At 38.5% G+C, this 20,615-nt stretch overlaps 1 protein-coding gene across 1 annotated transcript in view; it reads right to left on the reverse strand.

Annotated features, from left to right (window-relative positions):
* The window catches only part of alk (ALK receptor tyrosine kinase), a 414,012-nt gene that overhangs the window by 248,042 nt on the left and 145,355 nt on the right, over positions 1-20,615 (reverse strand). Inside the window, exon 2 of the mRNA XM_031757275.2 lies at positions 4,476-4,586. Coding sequence (XP_031613135.2) covers positions 4,476-4,586 — 111 coding nt within the window. The remainder of the gene's footprint in view (positions 1-4,475; positions 4,587-20,615) is intronic.

Consider the following 20,615-nt stretch of genomic DNA (forward strand, 5'->3'; position numbering starts at 1 on the left):
GTGTGTGTGAGACTAATGAGGTTTTAGTCTCTTAAGGAGCGAGATACTAAGAGCTGGTGTTAAAGATTTGATGTGATTTTTGTGTTACCTCAATAAATTTTTTTCTAATGGGTCTTGAAAACTATAGTTTTGCCTCATCCTGGAATCTAGAATGTGTCTAGATATCCCTTACATGAACACTGGAGGAACTTTTTTTTGTATTTGTTTGAATGACTTGTGCACGTAAACAAATGCTCAGAGGAGCCTAACTCCATGCACTTCACCACTTTAAATAGCTGTGGAAATAAAACAGTGCACCAACTAGTAGGGGTTGGAAAGGCTAAATGATATGACTCCAAGAGGCGGCCACATTTAAGCACCTGCTCCAGTGCTATGTCCTTTATAACCCTCCGCCTTTGCAAATGTGTTTTATTCCAGCGCTGTGTCTCATTACACAAGAACAGCACTACCAGCTGAGTGAGGCAGATGTTCCATTGTAGAGCACAGCAACTCCTCAAGTGGCTAGCATCCATCTGAATGCCTGTGTTACAGCTGGCAGGCACAGCTGATCCAGGACAATCCATCTCCATGAAGAGAACAGGTCTAAAGTGATAAAGATGGCATATGGGAAGGTTTTAGCAAAACAGAATATGGCTATGGTCAGTTTCTGCTGCCATTCTCCAAAGAAAGACATAAATGTTGATGGGAAGCAGAAAAGACTTCAAGACTGAGGGCTGTGACGTTATTGACATCACCGACACAGTGGGGCAATAAAGTCAGTTTACCAGCATTGAAATTCAAACAAGGAAGATGAGTTACCCTGTATCTTTGCAGCTAAAGCTGCTAATCGAAGCAGCGATGCAGAGAGAGCGAAAGAGGGAGAGTATGGTGGCGTAGGTCCAGTCGGTCTGTGCTTTTGGCTTTTGTGGTAGGTAATAAATGCCAGTGGACAGCAGATGCTGTAGGGAGAGCTGAGATCTATCGCTGCAGCCTACAGCCAAGTTCACCGTGCCATGTTGTTGTGACTTGTCCTCTCTCAAACCTTTTCTCAGCACACTCTGATGCTATGTTACACAATATAAAACCAGCCAATCTTTAAAAGTCCCTTGAAGATTTATCAGAGGAACCAAAGAGTCATGACTCCTTTTGGCTTTTAAAAATGTAATCTCTCCAAGAAATGAAATACAAAGAACAAATAGGAAGGAAAGAATGCCCATATACTGACAGAATACAATGCATTATAACGAGTACTAGTAAAAGTGTACATTTGTTCTTGTCTGTTCAATCAACATTTAATTTGTTTCACTGAAGCTCACCATTACTCTGCATCAGCATTTGTAATCATCAAGCTTTTACTGCCCAGATGTAAGCCTTCCTGCTCCAGCCAAACTCACTTGACTGATCACCATACAGAAAAAGAAAAAAAAGCCCTCTCTGGGCTTGTTAACATACTAGAGACGATAGGTCAGAGCTGTCATTGCATGAAATAGCAGAAAAATGTAGTTGGCTGTGTCCATGACAGGCTGATTGATTCAAAAACAGTATGGCAATCTGTTGTGTAACTGACACCAGTTCAGTCAGGTTCACTGTGGACTGTCAGAGCCACGAGCAGCTGAAGCATGGTCCCAGAGATCCACTGTCAAAGATGTGTTTCATAAACAGCTGGGTGACAGTTTGATGCTATTGGGAGTTAGAATCATCACTTACAGGATGACCTCCAACCCTCCAGGATGGCTGGAAACGGGCAAAAAAAAAAAAAATCTGTCTGGATCCGTCACCTCCGAGTGATGCGAATGGGCTGATGTGACAAGGATGCACACAAGCGCCTAAAGGGTTACACAGATGCTCACACCAAGTGATGTAATACTGAGTCCTGACATCTTTAGATCACTTTTCAAAGTGACTTTTGGGTTTGCTGTCTCAGCATCAGCTTTGACTGATGCTCTACGACAACAGCTGCAAGAAACTGTGTTTTTATTCATTCAAACATTTTACATTTAGAATGGCTTCAGCACAGAAAACACACCTTTGAGGCTGGAGTCATTGGCATGGTCTTGAAACAGACTCTTTTCTTCTTCCTCTCTTGCCATCTCTTCAGATTTGATAGGCCTACTAAAAGCTTGCTTTTGAACTATGATTAGCTAATTTTAAACATAATGCCAAAATCAACCCACTTAATTTCTTCTTGTTTACAAAATATGACTAATTAAAGTCATTAACAAGGGTCCTGAAGGATCCTTGAGAATGAATAGTGGAGTGGGTAAACCTCTTAGCCTGTGTCACACACAGAATATGTACAAATAAAGGAATGGTTAATCAATTATGGCCCTTAAGCAGATTTACATGACATTATATTTGAGATGATTTTAAAATGTGTGTCAGGAGTTACAAAATAGTGATTGTAATTGTGTCTGTGAAATCAATTTGAAATTACCAGCTCTGAGTATATCCAATCCAGCAGCAAAGCAGTAAACTGCTTCATATGCAAGTACAATGATGTGAAAAGGAATGTTTTCGCCTTAAAACTAAGTATACTCTGTGATCAAGTAGATTGTAGAGCAACCTTCTTAATAATTTGAAGAATGGTTTCCTGTAGGGCTTCACATCATTGCAGAGGAATTGGCATGCTCTTCTTTAAAGCGTTGTTGAAGTTCATTGAGGTTCGTAGGCTTGCATTTATGCACAGCTCTTTGCACACTATTACAACACCTGATTCTTAATTTTACTCTACAGTACTTTTATGGTCAAGTCAATGACTACAACGTACCCAGGTCCTGTAGCTGCAAAACAAGATCCATTACTGTGCCTGACAGTTGCTAGGAGGTGTTTTTGTTGATATGCTGTGTTTTGGTTTTACCAAACATGTTCCTGTGCATTAATGCGAAACATCTCCACTTTGGTCTCATCTCACATTTTTTCCAAAAATCTCTGATTTGTTCTGATGCAAGCATGCAAAATTAAGCTATGCGGACATGTTCTTTTTAGAAAGAAGCTTTCTCCCTGGCAACCCTTCCAAATGAACCATACTTGTTTAGTCTTTTCTTCTGGTACTATTATAAACTTTAACAATTAACATGCTAATTGATCCCAAACAGCTGGGCGGTGCACTCCTGTGCAAATTGTTTGCTTTGCAGTGCATTGTTTTAATGTCTCAGGTGGCCACACTTTCTGATGACTAGTTAGTGAAGTTCATGTGATTATCAACACATGGCTATTACTTACCCTCTAAGTTTCTATGGAGGCAGTAAGTGTATACTTAAGTCCAAACTGCCCTGTGAAAACTCTTTTTTTTTTTAACAGACTGCAGATCTGTTACTAACACACCTTTAAGGCTTAGTGATGTCTATGACAAGATTGAATGTTTAATGCTGTTAATGACTTTTTAAGACATGTTCCACATCAAAAGACAAAAAAAAATAGATAAAGCCATCCATTATAATATCCCATGTAAGCATATCTGTTTTATTGCATACAGTATCTTAGTTGTAAGTACATAAGACTATGTTTCCTTCACTGTGTACTTGTCTTTTAAAGTTCATTTCACATGCAGCATCTGTTTTTATGTTTATTAAAGCTTCAAAGGTCTCAACAGTTTTGTCATTTTAAATAAACCTGAAAAAAATAATTCTTTACGCCTTGCTCTTTTCAGGATTCAAAGAGAAAGAAATTGACTTTCATTATTTGACACTGCTGTTTTATATTCAGAGCAAACTTTTTCAAAGTTCTAATTGATTTCTACACATGGAGTTCACTTATTAATAAAAAACACTTTTTGGCCATTTTATGGGTGGATTATTTAAAATTAGGCCTTCTTCAAAGACTCATGCTAGATATTTTAGTCATATTTCTCTTCCATTACATTTTTATATTGTAACTTTAGTGTTATCTTGTTTTTATACCAAAAAACAACCTGGCTACATGTACATTTTTACTAGAGACACACTGATTAACCAGCCAGGGCCTGGAATTAGCTTATTTCTAGTGTGCTATTGACAAAAAAGTTTACTTTTGCTTGTATATGCTATAAGATATAGTTGTTAGAAAGACAATAAGAACTGGCAAAAATTTGAATCAGTAGGTCACACTTAGAAAAAACAAACCAAGATATTGTATCAGCCAACTGAAATTAGCACATCTCAAATAAAAAAAAACAACAACTCTTTTCCAGCTTTTTCTAGGTTTTGAACTTGTGTTAAATTTCTTAATTAAACTGCTTATGTAGAACTGTATTTTTATATGCATTGTTTCATTTCATCTCTGCTGTAATATCACCTGTAAGAAATGTAACACCTCCCACATGATGTGTGTGTGTTAGTGTGTGAATTCAAGAATAAATACGCGTCTATCTTCAACAAAATCTCAATTTTGTGCCTTGTAGAGAGCAGACAAGACAGAGATTTAATGTGTGCTGAGGGAAAGCTGATGCCAGGTGTTGAGGACAACTGGGAACAGAGATATGTGGTCTGTTTGAGGAGGGCTGACAAAACCTGACTTACCTGAAATAGGAACTGAGTCATTGGGAAAACTGAGGTTGTCCTCAGCTATCCAGGAGAAGCTCCAGTATCCGTTAGGAATCCCAGGAGTAGTCCTACCATTCAGTGGCTCACCTGCAAAAATAGAAAATCCTCATTTTACTTTCAGAGTACATGATGCAAAGAATGGCAATGTTAAGAAATTCAGTAAAATACAGTTCATTGCTTTGTTTATTTAATTTCTGGCACTGATTTAGCATCCACGTTTCTGCAGCAATAGTAAAGTACACGGAGGCATTTCACTAAATAAATAACCATGGTAAACTTCACCATTTTTAAGTCAACAAAGCATCTGCAGTTTTGGTACAGAGTGAACTGGAGTGATAGTATGAAAGTCCAAGGAGCCATATGAATTGGTTATTGGATATCAATAGACTGCATAATTACCTGTAGGCAGATTTGTCTAATTTTGTTTGACTCTGTCTTCACCTTCTAAACTCAAAGACTAATTACTGCAAGATCGAATAGAAGCGTGATACTGTAAAGTAGATGCAAAAACTTTCTCTCCCACTTCATGTACCCCCTATCTTCCAACGATGCCATCACACTCACAAACACTCACACGTACGCTCTCCCTCTTTCACTTTGTCCTTAGTCCATGGATAATTACTACAAAGTCACAGACCAATACACTGCTGCCTAAAAAGGAGGCTCCTGCATAAATCCTGCAGTCATTTCAAATGAGCCTTAAAGAGCGATTGATTGTATATGCTGACTTTCATTGCACTAAACAGTTTACAGTTGGCTTCAGCCAAAAGGAGACCAGGATAATATTAAACATGTTTTCTTACTCAGAAAGATTTCTACTGACATTTAAAGCAGACTGCATTAATTTGACAATTGTTTAGATTTTTTTGAGGGTCTTCACCAATAACACATATATTTCAGATGCCTCACCATGTAAGGTCTTAAACATAAATGTCCTTAATTCTTTTTCAGCCATTCTACTGCAGATTTGCGGGTATCCTTGGGATCATCGTGCTGTTACATGAACCAATTTCAGCCAAGCTTTAGCTGGTAGAATACACAGAAAAGTTTATGGGCGATTTCCTGATTGCAAGTTGCCCAGGTCATTTGCATGCAAAACCTAAATAATCACCTTTCCACCACCATGCTTAACTATTGATATGAGGCATAGGGGCGTCTGTGGCTCAGGTGATGCAGAGACATTGAAAGAGGGAGAGTATGGAAGGTTGGTGCAAAAATGCTTAGGTACATGAAGGTGAATGAGACTTGTAATAGTGCTCAAAGTGCTCAAAGTCAGTAGACATGGACAATATAAGCACCAGTCGGATAGTTGGGACTATCCAGAGTTGGGACCAGGAAGCAGAGTTGCAGTCTTACACGCCTCTCTGCAGCTTCTCTCCTCCTGCTACCCCCCCAAAAACCCATCTCCATTGAGACTGTGTCAGCTCCAAAAAAGACAAAAAACAAACCAAAACCAGCAATAAACAACTTAAACACAAAAATCACAAAGAAAGAACAATACAGTATCCACATCTGAACCAAAGAGTAAAACAGTGAAATGTGGATTATTAAATATTAGGTCTCTCCTCCAAGTCTCTGTTAGTACATGACTTAATAATTGATCAACAAATCGATTTACTCTGCCTTACAGAAACCTGGTTGCAGCAGGATGATTATGTTAGTTTAAATGAATCAACACCCCGAGTCATTCTAACTACCAGAAACCTCGAAGCACAGGCCGAGGGGGCGGTGTGGCAGCAATTTTTCACACCAGCCTATTAATTAACGAAAGACCAAGACAGACTTTTAATTCATTTGAAAGCCTGATGCTTAGCCTCGTCCACCCCAGCTGTAAAACTCAGAAACCAGTCTTACTTGTTATCATCTATCGTCCACCTGGGCCTTACACAGAGTTTCTCTCTGATTTCTCAGACTTTTATCTGATTTAGTGCTCAGCTCAGATAAAATAATTATTGTGGGTGATTTTAACATCCATGTAGATGCTAAAATGACAGCCTCAACATCGCATTTAATCTGTTATTAGACTCAATTGGCTTCTCTCAAATGTGTAAAAGAACCCACCCACCACTTTAATCACACTCTAGATCTTGTTTTAACATATGGCATAGAAACTGAACATTTAACAGTGTTTCCTGAAAACCCTCTGCTGTCTGATCATTTCCTGATAACATTTACATTTACAATAATTGATTACACAGCAGTGGAGAGTAGACTTTATCAAAGTAGATGTCTTTCTGAAAGCGCTGTAACTAAGTTTAAGAATATAATCCACCCACTGTTATCATCTTCAATGCCCTGTACCAACATAGAGCAGAGCAGCTACCTGAACGCTACTCCAACAGAGGTTGATTATCTTGTTAATAATTTTACCTCCTCACTACGTACAACTCTGGATACTGTAGCTCCTGTGAAAACTAAGGCCTCAAATCCAAAGTCCCTGACTCCGTGGTATAATTCTCAAACACGTAGCCTAAAGCAGATAACTCGTAAGCTGGAGAGGAAATGGCGTGTCACAAATTTAGAGGATCATCATTTAGCCTGGAGAAATAGTTTGCTGCTTTATAAGAAAGCCCTCCGCAAAGCCAGAACATCTTACTATTCGTCACTGATTGAAGAAAATAAGAACAACCCTAGGTTTCTCTTCAGCACTGTAGCCAGGCTGACAAAAGTCAGAGCTCTACTGAGCCAACAATCCCTTTAACATTAACTAGTAATGACTTCATGAACTTCTTCACAAATAAAATTTTTATCATTAGAGAAAAAATTACCAATAATCATCCCACAGATGTAATATTATCTACAGCTACTTTTAGTACCATCAATGTTAAGTTAGACTCTTTTCTCCAATTGATCTTTCTGAGTTAACTTCAATAATTAATTCCTCCAAACCATCAACGTGTCTTTTAGACCCCATTCCTACAAAACTGCTCAAAGAAGTCCTGCCATTAATTAATTCTTCGATCTTAAATATGATCAACCTATCTCTAATAATCGGCTATGTACCACAGGCCTTCAAGGTGGCTGTAGTTAAACCTTTACTTAAAAAGCCATCTCTAGACCCAGCTGTCTTAGCTAATTATAGGCCAATCTCCAACCTTCCTTTCATATCAAAAATCCTTGAAAGAGTAGTTGTCAAACAGCTAACTGATCATCTGCAGAGGAATGGCTTATTTGAAGCGTTTCAGTCAGGTTTCAGAGCTCAGCACAGCACAGAAACAGCTTTAGTGAAGGTTACAAATGATCTTCTTATGGCCTCTGACAGTGGACTCATCTCTGTGCTTGTCCTGCTAGACCTCAGTGCTGCATTCGATACTGTTGACCATAATATCCTATTAGAGCGATTAGAACATGCTGTAGGTATTACAGGTACTGCACTGCAGTGGTTTGTATCATATCTATCTAATAGACTCCAATTTGTACATGTAAATGGAGAGTCCTCTTCAGACACTAAGGTCAATTATGGTGTTCCACAGGGTTCAGTGCTAGGACCAATTCTATTTACATTATACATGCTTCCCTAGGCAACATCATTAGAAGACATAGCATAAATTTTCACTGCTATGCAGATGACACGCAGCTCTATCTATCCATGAAGCCAGGTAACACACACCAATTAGTTAAACTGCAGGAATGTCTTAAAGACATAAAGACCTGGATGGCCGCTAACTTTCTGCTTCTTAATTCAGATAAAACTGAGGTTATTGTACTCGGCCCTGAAAATCTTAGAAATATGGTATCTAAGCAGATTCTTACTCTGGATGGCATTACCTTGGCCTCCAGTAACACTGTGAGAAACCTTGAGTCATTTTTGACCAGGACATGTCCTTCAACGCACATATTAAACAAATATGTAAGACTGCTTTCTTCCATTTGCGCAACATCTCTAAAATTAGAAATATCCTGTCTCAGAGTGATGCTGAAAAACTAGTTCATGCATTTATTACTTCCAGGCTGGACTACTGTAATTCACTATTATCAGGAAGTCCTAAAAACTCGCTGAAAAGCCTTCAGCTAATCCAAAATGCTGCAGCAAGAGTACTGACAGGGACTAGAAAAGAGAGCATATTTCTCCTGTTTTGGCTTCCTTCATTGGCTTCCTGTTAAATCCAGAATTGAATTCAAAATCCTGCTCCTCACATACAAGGTCTTAAATAATCAGGCCCCATCTTATCTTAATGACCTTGTAGTACCATATCACCCTATTAGAGCACTTCGCTCTTGCACTGCAGGCCTACTTGTTGTTCCTAGAGTATTTAAAAGTAGAATGGGAGGCAGAGCCTTCAGTTTTCAGGCCCTCTTCTGTGGAACCAACTTCCAGTTTGGATTCGGGAGACAGACACTATCTCTACTTTCAAGATTAGGCTTAAAACTTTCCTTTTGCTAAAGCATATAGTTAGGGCTGGACCAGGTGACCCTGAATCCTCCCTTAGTTATGCTGCAATAGACGTAGGCTGCCGGGGATTCCCATGATGCATTGAGTTTTTCCTTCCAGTCACCTTTCTCACTCACTATGTGCTAATAGACCTCTCTGCATCGAATCATATCTGTTATTAATCTCTGTCTCTCTTCCACAGCATGTCTTTCATCCTGTTTTCCTTCTTTCACCCCAACCGGTCGCAGCAGATGGCCGCCTCCCTGAGCCTGGTTCTGCTGGAGGTTTCTTCCTGTTAAAGGGAGTTTTTCCTTCCCACTGTCGCCAAAGTGCTTGCTCATAGGGGTCATATGATTGTTGGGTTTTTCTCTGTATTTATTATTGTGCTATCTACTGTACAATATAAAGCGCCTTGAGGCGACTTTTGTTGTGATTTGGCGCTATATAAATAAAATCGAATTGAATTGAATTGAACTTACTGTTTCCATATTTGTGCTCATATGCTGCTGTTTGGTTTTCACCAAGTGTGGCCCTGTGCATCATGGTCATTATGTAGGGGGGGTTGAGTTTCTTTGAGCATTATTCAGCACAATCAAAGTCAGGGACTTATTCCAAAATCGCTTGTCACTTAAGCTGTATGCTTTGGGTAACTGCAGTGATGAGTGGTAAACTACAAACTCAGTCTCAGGTTAAAGGAGTATTTTTTTCTCCAAGGATTTCTGGATTTAGCTGCAGTTCACCCTTAATTCTGACTAGTCAATACACCTCTGCTACAGAGAACAATTACTATAAGTTTAGTAGCTGCCACCACTATGCTTCATTGCAAGGACAATGATCAGAGATGATTTACAGACTCTGTTGTTCACACTACACAGCGTTCAGAATTTTGATCAGAGATGTCAATATCTTTCTCATCACAATATAAAGTCGCTGTCATTGTGGGCTCAATGTTCTTTTAACATTTATTGGTTCATTCCATGTGAGTTTTTATTTGCTTTTCACTCAAAAGTGTCTTCTATCTAGCCACGTAACAGAGGCCTGATAATTGGAGTGATGCTTAAGTGATGATCCTTCTAGCAAGACTCCCCACTGTGCAGAGGACTTCTGAAAAGTATGGGTTTGTCGCTCAAAAACTATATGAATATACCTTAAAACATGAAATGGAAATTATTATTGCTGAACTTTCAACAACAACAACTTTTCAAAAATCAATATACAGTAACAATTGTACTGCAAGACGGCAACAATTTATTTCCAGTGGAGCGTAAGTTAATTTTCACTTCCAAACATGCCCTGTGTTTATTCTTTATTCCAGTCAGAATGTAGAACCACGACTCACTCTAGTACATTTTATGAAAGGGGATTTTCTCTTTCAAAAGAATGTGCAACTGTGCATGGAACACCTGTGTCCAGTCACAGCATAATTCAGCTGCTATAATGCCTTACCTATGCTTTATGAGCAGTAGATGTTGGTTTTTTTCCCTCCTCGCTGTGTCCTTTGATTACATGCTTCCAGCTTAACCTCAAACAATTCAGCAGGTGCTGACTTCCTCAATTCTGTTTTTTTTCTTTTTATCATCCACGGAGCCACCAAAGACGCATAATTTCCTTTTTTTCCCCTTCTTGTAACACTAGTTCCTAGGCTATATATCCTCGTTTTCCTCTATGCATGTACTCTTTGCCCTTTTGTCAAAGAAAGTCCTTGGTTGTACTTATAAGCGCGAAGTGTTAAAATGTCAGGTGGTGCTTTAGCTTGGCTGGTTTTACGGTTTAGCAACTAAAGACATTTCTGCTCTCAATAAATTCACTCTCGCTATCGTCATATTGACTGTCGATTGATTTTTGTTTCCAGAGCTAACTAGTTAAGTAGCTACAGTAGTATCATGGTATAGATGGAATGAAGTAACAGGGATACTGATGTAATATAATTAGCATTGACTCTAATATAAAGCGAGTTCTAAAATCTAAAATCTTTTGGTCAAATTGTTATTGAGATCTACACAGACATGAAGAACAAATGTGCATGCTTTCTAAACTATGTTCAATCAATTAATTTTTCTAACGGCAAAGCTCAAAAATATTCTTTCACAGCTGAAGGCTCTGTGAAATAAAACCTCATAAATAAGAAATATGTTAAACAAATACGGGGTCAGAATACATTTTGAACACACTGTAAATGAACAGTGTCATACTCTCAATTTCCAACAGAATCTCATTACGTAAAAAAAAATTCAGAGCTCGCTGAAGCATTCTGAAAGTTTCATACGTTAGAACAAGGGTACAACTGTACGTCTGGCAGCTGAGTGCTCTTTTTATGATTTTTCTTTTGTATATCTTTAAATAATATATCAGATTTATAAATCTGTTGGGTCCATTTCAATTAAAATAAATTAAAATGACTGTAACAATAGTATTCCAAATTCCCAGAGAAAATTATTTTTGGGAACCCACAAATTAGGTGCATAACAAACACATGAACTGCTGTGCACACAGTCGGAGCACAGAAGAGAGATCTCAGCTCAGTGAGCAATCTAACTCTATCCCACCCACACTCTAAAATCCTTTAAATGCTTAGTGGATTTATCAATGAGGCTTGACTCAAGCTGTCAGTGAGACATGCCTATGCATAAACATACATCTCTCTTAGTTGTGTACATCCATGTTATTTCTTTTACTATTAAAACAACTTCTGTTTTAATGAGATTAAAGTGGAGATTTTGAAATACCTTCAAAATCCATTAATGATGGGGAACTAAAACATGGTAGAGAAACATGGAACAGCTCAGAAGGTAGGAGAGGAACAAACTGTTCTGAGTGGACAGTCCTGTACATGATGTATGTGGTGCTTGTGGCCTTTGTTTCAGAGGAGTGCAATGGTCCAAAAATGCAGCCAATTGCCCATGAAAAGTGGAAGCAGGATAAGCGTACAGATAGTAGATCTCTGGCTCAGCTAGACCTGCAAACTGGTGTGGCCTTCACTAAAATCGTCATGGTTGTGAAATGTTTGCACTCAGAAAAAAATTGATATTTCCAATAGGTCAGTCACACAATGTTTTTAGAGGGCTAAGGTGGTCTGTGGGCGTAGTGGCGGTGCTGCTGCAGGTGGTTCAGTCCAGTGTGATTAGTGTAACTATGTCTTAATCATCACAAATTTCAATGCAATTGTCCGAATGTTTGGTAATTAGGAACTACTTCAATCTTCTTCTTGTTCTTTCAGCTGCTCACTTTAGAGGCCGCCCTATGCCTAGCATCCTCCTCTGTCACACAAACCCCCTTCATGTCTTCTTTTACTACATACAAGAACAGACCATTTAAACATTAAACATTTAAATTGTGTAGCTCTCTGCCTCTCACCACTATAGCAAAGTTAGTCTGAACAGAGAAGGCTATTATCCAGCCAGCAGGCTCAAGACACAAAAATCAGACACACCCTTCCACATACCAATTAAAACATTCCTCCACAGATTATTAATAGCCAGAATGTTCATGTTGCCAACTTTTCTTTGCATTGGAGATCAAGCCACGTCTTTTTTTTCTCCACATCAGAATATAAGAATATAGAATTTTAATAGTCTTTGAAATATGTTGCGTAAAGGATTTTATGCCTATCTTTTAACTGCAAAACAAAAACAATAGCAGTTAAATTCCTGGCCATGGAAGATCTTGTCTAGAGAAGATCAAGCTAAACAAAGACATATCTAAACGTAATGCAAAACAGCTGGAGTATGAAGCACTCACAGCTAATTGAAAGGGAAATGAGAAAGCCACCCTTCTTCCTTGTTGGAATTTCATGCTCTTTGGCCTTTTGCATCACAATTGTCCTCATCTTTTTGCCCATTAATTAAAGATTTACCTAGGGATACATACATTACTGCCTAAATAAATCGATTACCTGTCCAGCCCAGTGACGCGTCATTAAATGTTCGTCAAAGTCTGCCAACACCACATCAGGCAGCTGAGGCCTGGAATTGGCTGCTCTCCCTGCTACAAAAGACCACATTGATTTCCATCAGAGGAGCCCTCATGTCCACTAAGCACTCTGACTTTCATTAAGACCTTCACCGAATTCCACACACGTTTCTCGCCAATCCCAAAACGCTGTGTGTGTATACACAGTCATTCACAGACCTCTACCAACAGACGCAAGGCAAATACTACATCCCTAATTAAACGGTCTTTAAACAGGAGTATGGCGACACTTAATTATTCTCAAATGTTTCAGCTACATTAATACAGGTGTCATGTTTTCCTAAGGCTTAAGTCTCATTCTAACAACGAGCGACCAAGGTTAAACAGGGTTAAAAAAGGAGAGACGGCTAAGTGTTCTTATGAAAATGCCACCCACCCTGCTTGCTGTAAGCTTTAAGTGGGAGATGAGTTGTTTCTAAGAGGCTTTTTGCATTTGTCATAAGATGCTGGTACATTAATATGTTTTGCATAAATCCTGTCTTGTAAACAAGCAAGGATTTTGGTTCAACTGTTTGATCCAGCTTATTAACTTAAAGTGCTGCCCATGAAACCTACCCTTAAGACCTCCAAAAACGCAACCTCTTCCCTGGAGAAAGATCCAGTCTAAATCAACTCACTTCTCCCTCTCGACAGCTATTACTGATTTTTCAAAAGCCAAACAGCAGCATGAATTATTACCTGCAGAGCAGAAACGACTGACATAATGACAGGCAAATCTTATAATCAAGATTTGCCTAACTGCATTTGAAACAGAGCAATTTAACAGATTTTTCTTAGTGTAGCTGACTGAGATCATGTGACTACAGAAATATCAAAGGTTATCTCCGTTAAATACTTGCTTTGTTCGTGTAACAAAATTAGCATTGAGCTTAGACGCTTTCACAACATGTGACGAGATACTAGCAATGCCAGACACCAAACACTGATGTACCATCAGAGAGATGCTTTCTGACGAAGATGCTCCCCTCACTTGACATGTATACCGTGAATTCAGAGTAAGGTAAAGCACTGTTTTGTCTCTCAACATGAACTTTAAAAGATTTTATCAAAGAAATGGATCACAAGCCTTCAGCGTGAAACCATTATCCCAGGGAATAAAGAGCTGCTCAATGACAATGAAGATGTCAACTGGGCTTCCGTGATGTTCATTAAAGAAAGTGATTTTGCTGTTGTACACTGAGCCCCTTTTTTTTCTTTGAAGCTTTGCTACACTAGTCAAACATACAGCAACACCTCTGAACAGGCAGCCCAGTATTCACAAATAATGCATGAAAATGGCTTGTTCAGTCACAGAGTGGTATCTGAAGTTGCAGAAAAAGTTCTCCACTCTCATTTGCTATGCTGGAAAACAGTTTGTGGCCATGAGCTGAGTAATTTAATGATGAAAAGCACAAGTTTAATTATGTAGACCTCTTTCCTTTATGCACATTTTACTGTACATGTAGTATTTTACATTAAAGAAGTAAAAAAAATGCCAGCTGTTAATTTTCAACATCAATTTGAGACATCTGGTGACACTCAGAGACATCCCAACCTTATTCTATGAATGATTTCTTTCACACATCCCACGAGGACTTTTCTTCTTTGTTGGTATAGCTCAAGTAGTGAGTAAATATGCCAATGTGAGGAGATGTTCCAGTGCATTAATAATTGTTTAGAACAGAAGCTTCTAAGAGAAATGTTAATGACATTATCCCGTGTGCATGGCAGAATTTGTAAAACAACATTAGGTTTATTATTGTAGTTTAGCCTGCTAATTTGGCTGCTTATAAGCACTGCAGCACAGTGGTGCAGCAGTTAGCACCAGATGATGCGTTATCCTTTATTTTTCTTTATTATTCATAAAAATTCGGAGTCATTTATATCTGCCATTCTAATTTTCATTTTTTATGTAACAAGACAGATTTAATAGGGTTATAATTTCAAGAACAACTTGATCAAAATGTGAACAGAATTTTCATTTATCAGGGCATGGAGGGAAAAGATAAACAGAAATTCTATGAGCTTACTTCTCAAAACCCAAAAAGCAGATAAAAGATTTTTTTTCCTACAGTTACATGCGAGGCACTAAAACACTGCAGCCATTGTACCTAAACAGGCGACTGTGAACTCAGTGGACTTAACGTGATAGCTTGCTTGAGCATAATTAAATGTACCGAGGGAGGTTTGCTGTAGAGGCAACATTTGTTCTGCTGACAGACAACTTTTCAAATCAGATCTCATTTTATTCTTAAGGCTGAAGCCAATTTTTGCTGCCACAATGGATACTGAAGCTACGGGCATCCTTTCAACCAGTTTGATAGTTGGGACTGTTGTCTCGAGGAAGCAATCAGAAATTACCAAAAGTTTCCAAATGTGAGACTTTCTGATTCTGCAAGCAGTAGTGTCCTTAGTCCTTCTGCACGAGGAGGCTAGTGCACTTCTGACCCTGTACTGGTCACAGATGGGCTCTAAGACCTTGTCAGCATAGTTGCAGTATTGATAGTAGGCATAAAAAAATAAAAATAATCAAAACTGCCTTTTATTTAGCTCAGACTGATAGCTGTTTCCTCCTCAGAGTACTCTTCTCCCACAGTCCAAAGACAAGCCCGTTAGGTTAACTGGTAACGATAAACTGGACACAGGTGGAGAAGTGTGATTGCGAGATTGTATGCCTCTCAGTGTTAGCCCTGGGATGTACCACCTGCACCATGGGAAGCATGATATTGCACTGGTTAGCATTGTTCCCTCACAGCAAGACTGGAACCTTCCTGTGTACCACTGTGCCTCCCTGTGCTGCCTCCCACAGTCCAAAGGCATTAGGTTAATGGATAAAGGCCTTAGATGAAGGTAGATAAAGTGCATAGAAAATGCAGTATGATTGCATGATGATTTGTGCCTTGTGGTTTTTTGTAGCACTTTGAGTGGTCAATAAGACTAGAAAAACACTACACAAGTGCCAGTCCATTTCCATGTCCAGCATGTAACCCGCCTCTCACATCCTTCCAGCTCCAGCCTGTATAACACCTCTGAGTGTTTTACCATGATGTCAGGGTTCCTATGTTGTTACATCATCAAAGCACCCAGAAAGCAAGATCTGAGTTGTTCTTATTGAGTGACACATTGATTAGTTTGTGGCTTCTCTCTTGCAGACAACTAACATGTTGAGCTGTATGATTATAATGAAATTGCTAGTTTGGTATTTCGTGTGCATATGAATCATTCATCAAAGAGCAGGTTTCAAAGCCCACTCTGAACAAGATGTGATTATCATAAAGCAGAAATTACTGTAGTTTCCCATGGATTGCACTGACTGAGCTGATTACCACTTTATAGGGCACAAGATCAGAGACCCTTGTGAAAAAAACAATATAAAGTTAAAATTACCACAGGACGTGGAAATTTTTACTTTTAGCTAGTGCTTTATGCACACTGAAGTGCTTTAACAGAACAAGAGAACAATGCACAATGCTCTCCTGTTGGATCTGAGCTAGCCCATAGTGGCTCTCATTTTTCACTACAAAGGGTTTTCAGCAAATCTCCCAGCAGCCAAATGCAGGGATGAACTATGTAAAAAAACACACGCTGACACACAAACAATACATTCTACACATTCTCGCTAACTGTTAACATGTATGGAGACAACTCTTTCTTCCTCTCTGTGGAGAAGTCTGCTACTGCAAACAGTTGACAGGCAACGTAAACTACATTAAACAGTAGTCACAGTCACCAATCAGTGTTAAACATTTATCGTAGTAATGAATCCTTCTGATCGTAACAAAAATATCACATCTTTATCTCATTAACCCTCTTAAGCTTTGTGGGGGATAAAGGTAAATATGTAGTTAAGGCAACAAGTCTGTGTTAACCTTCCTTAACAACTGTTTAGAGCCACACAATTAATCAAATTTTAATCACGATCACACTTTGGTACTACGGAAGAGGATTCACCCTTCAGTTTGAAGTTTCCTGGATGTAGTATGGATGATAACACTACATTAAAAGACTGGTATGAAACATGAATCAAATGTCTGGCACATGAGAAGGTGAAGACCATGTCCCTTGTAGTGGATCATCATTTGCTGTTTTGAAGTACTTTGAATTTAAGACTAGTGATGTTAACCAATAACGACTTATGGGCAGACCGCTGTAGTGTTGTGTCTGTGTTGCAACTAACTTATTCAACCGCTTGAAAATACCCCAAACTGCAGTATAATTAATGCATGAAGGCCAAGAAAAACAATGCAGTAGTTGCTAATGTGAATCATCCAGTATCATCTTAGACGTCATATCCATGAAAGTGCTGCTGCACAGCGTGTCTGCATATCCATCCAGCTCACAGGAGCGCAACTGCTTTCTGTTTGGCCAAAGATATGCATGCAGTAAACACAGTGAGTAATGAAGGATTCAAAAAAACTATATGACTAACAGACTAAAGATACGTTATCCCTTTATGCAGTTTTTCTAAAGTGGCAATACCATCAAAGTATGCAAAAGCACACAGGGGAAAATGGCGAGGGATCTCACAGCTGTCAAGTATTGTGCTTCCAGTTTAATTCACATCCATCATGCAGGTACAATGAATGGAATGAAAGACTATATTTCGCTTCCAAGAGATGCACTTGGGTCAGGTGAATAAACACATCATTTGTCTGCAAAGAAGTTTTAATTAACAGACATGTAGCACAATGTAATCACAGTAATTGATAAATGGACTGGTTCTTATATAGCGCTTTTCTACTCTACTGTAGCACTCAAAGACCTTTACATGAAAGCAGGCCCCTATTGTTTTAATTTTGTGTTAGATTTTTGTGCATTTATTGCGGATGCTGTGAATTCAGGTGGATCAAATTTTATTTTGATGCAAATAATGGTTTAAAAATGGTTACAAATTCCTTTAATTTTCCTTTATAATGGAAAGCAAAGACCTTTATGTGCAGGAAAAAATCCTTTTTAAGACACTGACCAAATCTCTACAACAATTACTACCTCCAAAAGTACAATGTATGGCAGAATATACAATGACATATTACAGTATACCATGTAAAAGTACCCTAATCACTGCCTCAACAGAATATGTGATTTGTGGCTTTTGAAAAAGGTTCTTGGCAATTCTTCCAAAAAGCCATTTGGTTTGCCAAAGATTATAGTAGCTTGGGTCGAGTCTGAATTAGGGCATGGGCTATATTGCTTGTAGCATATTCCATGTGTTATATCGTAAACATCATAGTTTGAACAATGACTACAAAGTGTAACAGCGTGTTTTCTCCCAGTAAGTATGTATTGTTTCTAGACACAAGAAAAATCACTCATCATCCACGCCACTCATCACACACTGAGCATGTTTAGCAGTATCTTAGTACTCAGTCCCAATGTAGCAATTTTGTTTCAAAAAGTTATTAACAACAAATCTAGCAACCTTCTGAACAACCCCGTTAGCAACTTTCATGATACTTTCAGCACTACTATAATGCAAGCACAACATCCTGCTTTACTGCTGTACGCCCAAATCCTGGATTGTGATTAGGAAAGAGGAATTTAACACTACTACAGACCAGCAGTTTATAAGTGGGCTGAAAATGACCACTGGATTGTTCTTTTATTTCAGTCAATACTTCTTACTTGTTTCATTTTTGAGAAAACAGAAACATTAAAATCAGAGCTGCTCCATTGGCAGTTTAGCTTTATTAGAGAGTAGAAAATATCTATAGAAATAGACCATAGTACATAAGCCCAAATCATGCCATAACTGATTTTCATTTAACAGCTCTTTGACGCCTGGTTTGTATAAGAGCTGTTTTGTTAAATTTAACTGGGTTGGAACTCATACATTTATTTTTATTTTTCTTTCTATTATTTTTTTCCCCTATAGAAACTACGACTGAATATAAACTAGAATGTTTTAACTCAGGTCCACATTGCAGTGACTACTCAAATCCCCAAATCACTTATGGGATGGGATGCATTAGAGTAAAACAAGCATTTATAAAGAACAATAACTGCTTTTAGGCCACTTTGCTCAGAACTAGTTTGAACCAGTCAACTCATGAATCATGAAAAGTAGGCAGTAGATTGAGTTGCTGGTACCTTCCTGTGTTCTTGTCCCTAACTGCTCACTAATCAATCAACTGTAGTGACAGCAGCCAATGCAACACACGTTGCAACAGAGTAAGCAGGAACACTGAACAAAGACAGAGATACTGGTTTGCTTTTCCTCCAGTAGACACTACTAGTTATCTGATCATATTTTTTGAATGTACAGTGTTGTGAAAAAGTATTTGCTCCCTCCCTGATTTCTTTTTTTTTTTTTTTTGCATATCTGTCACACTTAAATGTTTCAGACCATCATCATCATAACCAGAGCAAATAGAGAATGCAATCTTTAAACGATAGCTTCATTTACTCAATTCAATTTCAATCACTAGCCGCACCCAGGCCTGATTACTGCCAGAGCTGTGAATCAAGAAATCACTTAAAAACAACTTGGCAAAGACTGAAAGATCTCAAAAACACATCATGCCGCAATCTTAGGAAACAGCTTAGAAAGGGTTACAAAGCTTTTTCTAAGGCTTTGGGACTCCATCAAACCACAGTGCAAGTGATTATTCACAAATGGAGAAAGCTTCCAACAGTGGCGAACCTTCCCACCAAAATTATCTCAAGACTGCATCAACGAGTCATCCAGGAAGTCAAAAGAAAAGCCAGAAAAACATCTAAAGAACTGCAGGCCTTACTTGCTTCAGTTAAGGTCACTGATTCTGATTCAACAATAATATAGAAAAAGGGCAAAAATGGTGTCCATCGGACATTTCTAAAGAGAAAACCACTGCTGACCAAAAACAAAATAAAGGCGAATTTTACATTTGCCAAAAAAATTCTTGATGTTCACCAAGACTTTTGAGAAAATACTCTGTGGACTGACAAGACAGAAGTTTAACTTTTTGCAAGGTTTGCGTCCTGTTACATCTGGCGTACAGCAGACATAGTATTTCATAAAAAGAACATGATACCAACAGCCACACTTGGTGGTGTTAGTGTGATGGTCTAGGGCTACTTTGCTCCTTTATGATCTGGACAACAATCCTACTCTCGAGCAGAAAATCCTGAAGGTGAATGTCTGGCCATCATTTCTTGCCCTAAAGCTCAAGGCTATCCGGGTTATGTTGCAAGACAATTATGCGAAACACACCTGCAAGTCCACCTCTGATTCGCTCAAAAAATTCTGTGGCCTAGTCAAGTGCTTTGGCATAACCTTAAACAGGCTAAACTGAAGAGAGGGACCTGCCCAGTGATGTCAATCAGTGCCAATTATTACAAATGATTGACAGTTTGCGATAACAAGATGACAAGAGTGCCACAACAAGTTATTAGGTTTAGGGGATAGTTTAACATAGGCCGGGTAGCTTAACGTTTAGCTAGCTTTTCTCCCTTTATAAATGACATCATTGTATTAAAAAAAACTGCATTTGGTAGTTACTCTTTTTTTCTTTGTCTAACATTAAAATTAGCTTGATGAGCATAACAAATATGCCAAAACAAAGCAATCATGAAGCAGCAAAAACTTTTTCACAGTACTCTAAATAAATTAAATTCACAGTTGTTAAAAATTTAATTCAGTGGATTGATATATAAAACAGTTGCTCTACTGCATTATAATATACATTTGTCACAATAAACACCAGACATGTGAAATGACCACTTACACTGATTTAAAGTGGCTAGTGTGATTCCTCTGTATATCTTTAAGCCTGGTATATGAGAAGATGAGAAGTACCTTTTATGGGCTTCTGCTTTTT

The sequence above is a fragment of the Oreochromis aureus genome, linkage group 19, assembly GCF_013358895.1.
Source record: "Oreochromis aureus strain Israel breed Guangdong linkage group 19, ZZ_aureus, whole genome shotgun sequence".
Taxonomy (NCBI): domain Eukaryota; kingdom Metazoa; phylum Chordata; class Actinopteri; order Cichliformes; family Cichlidae; genus Oreochromis; species Oreochromis aureus.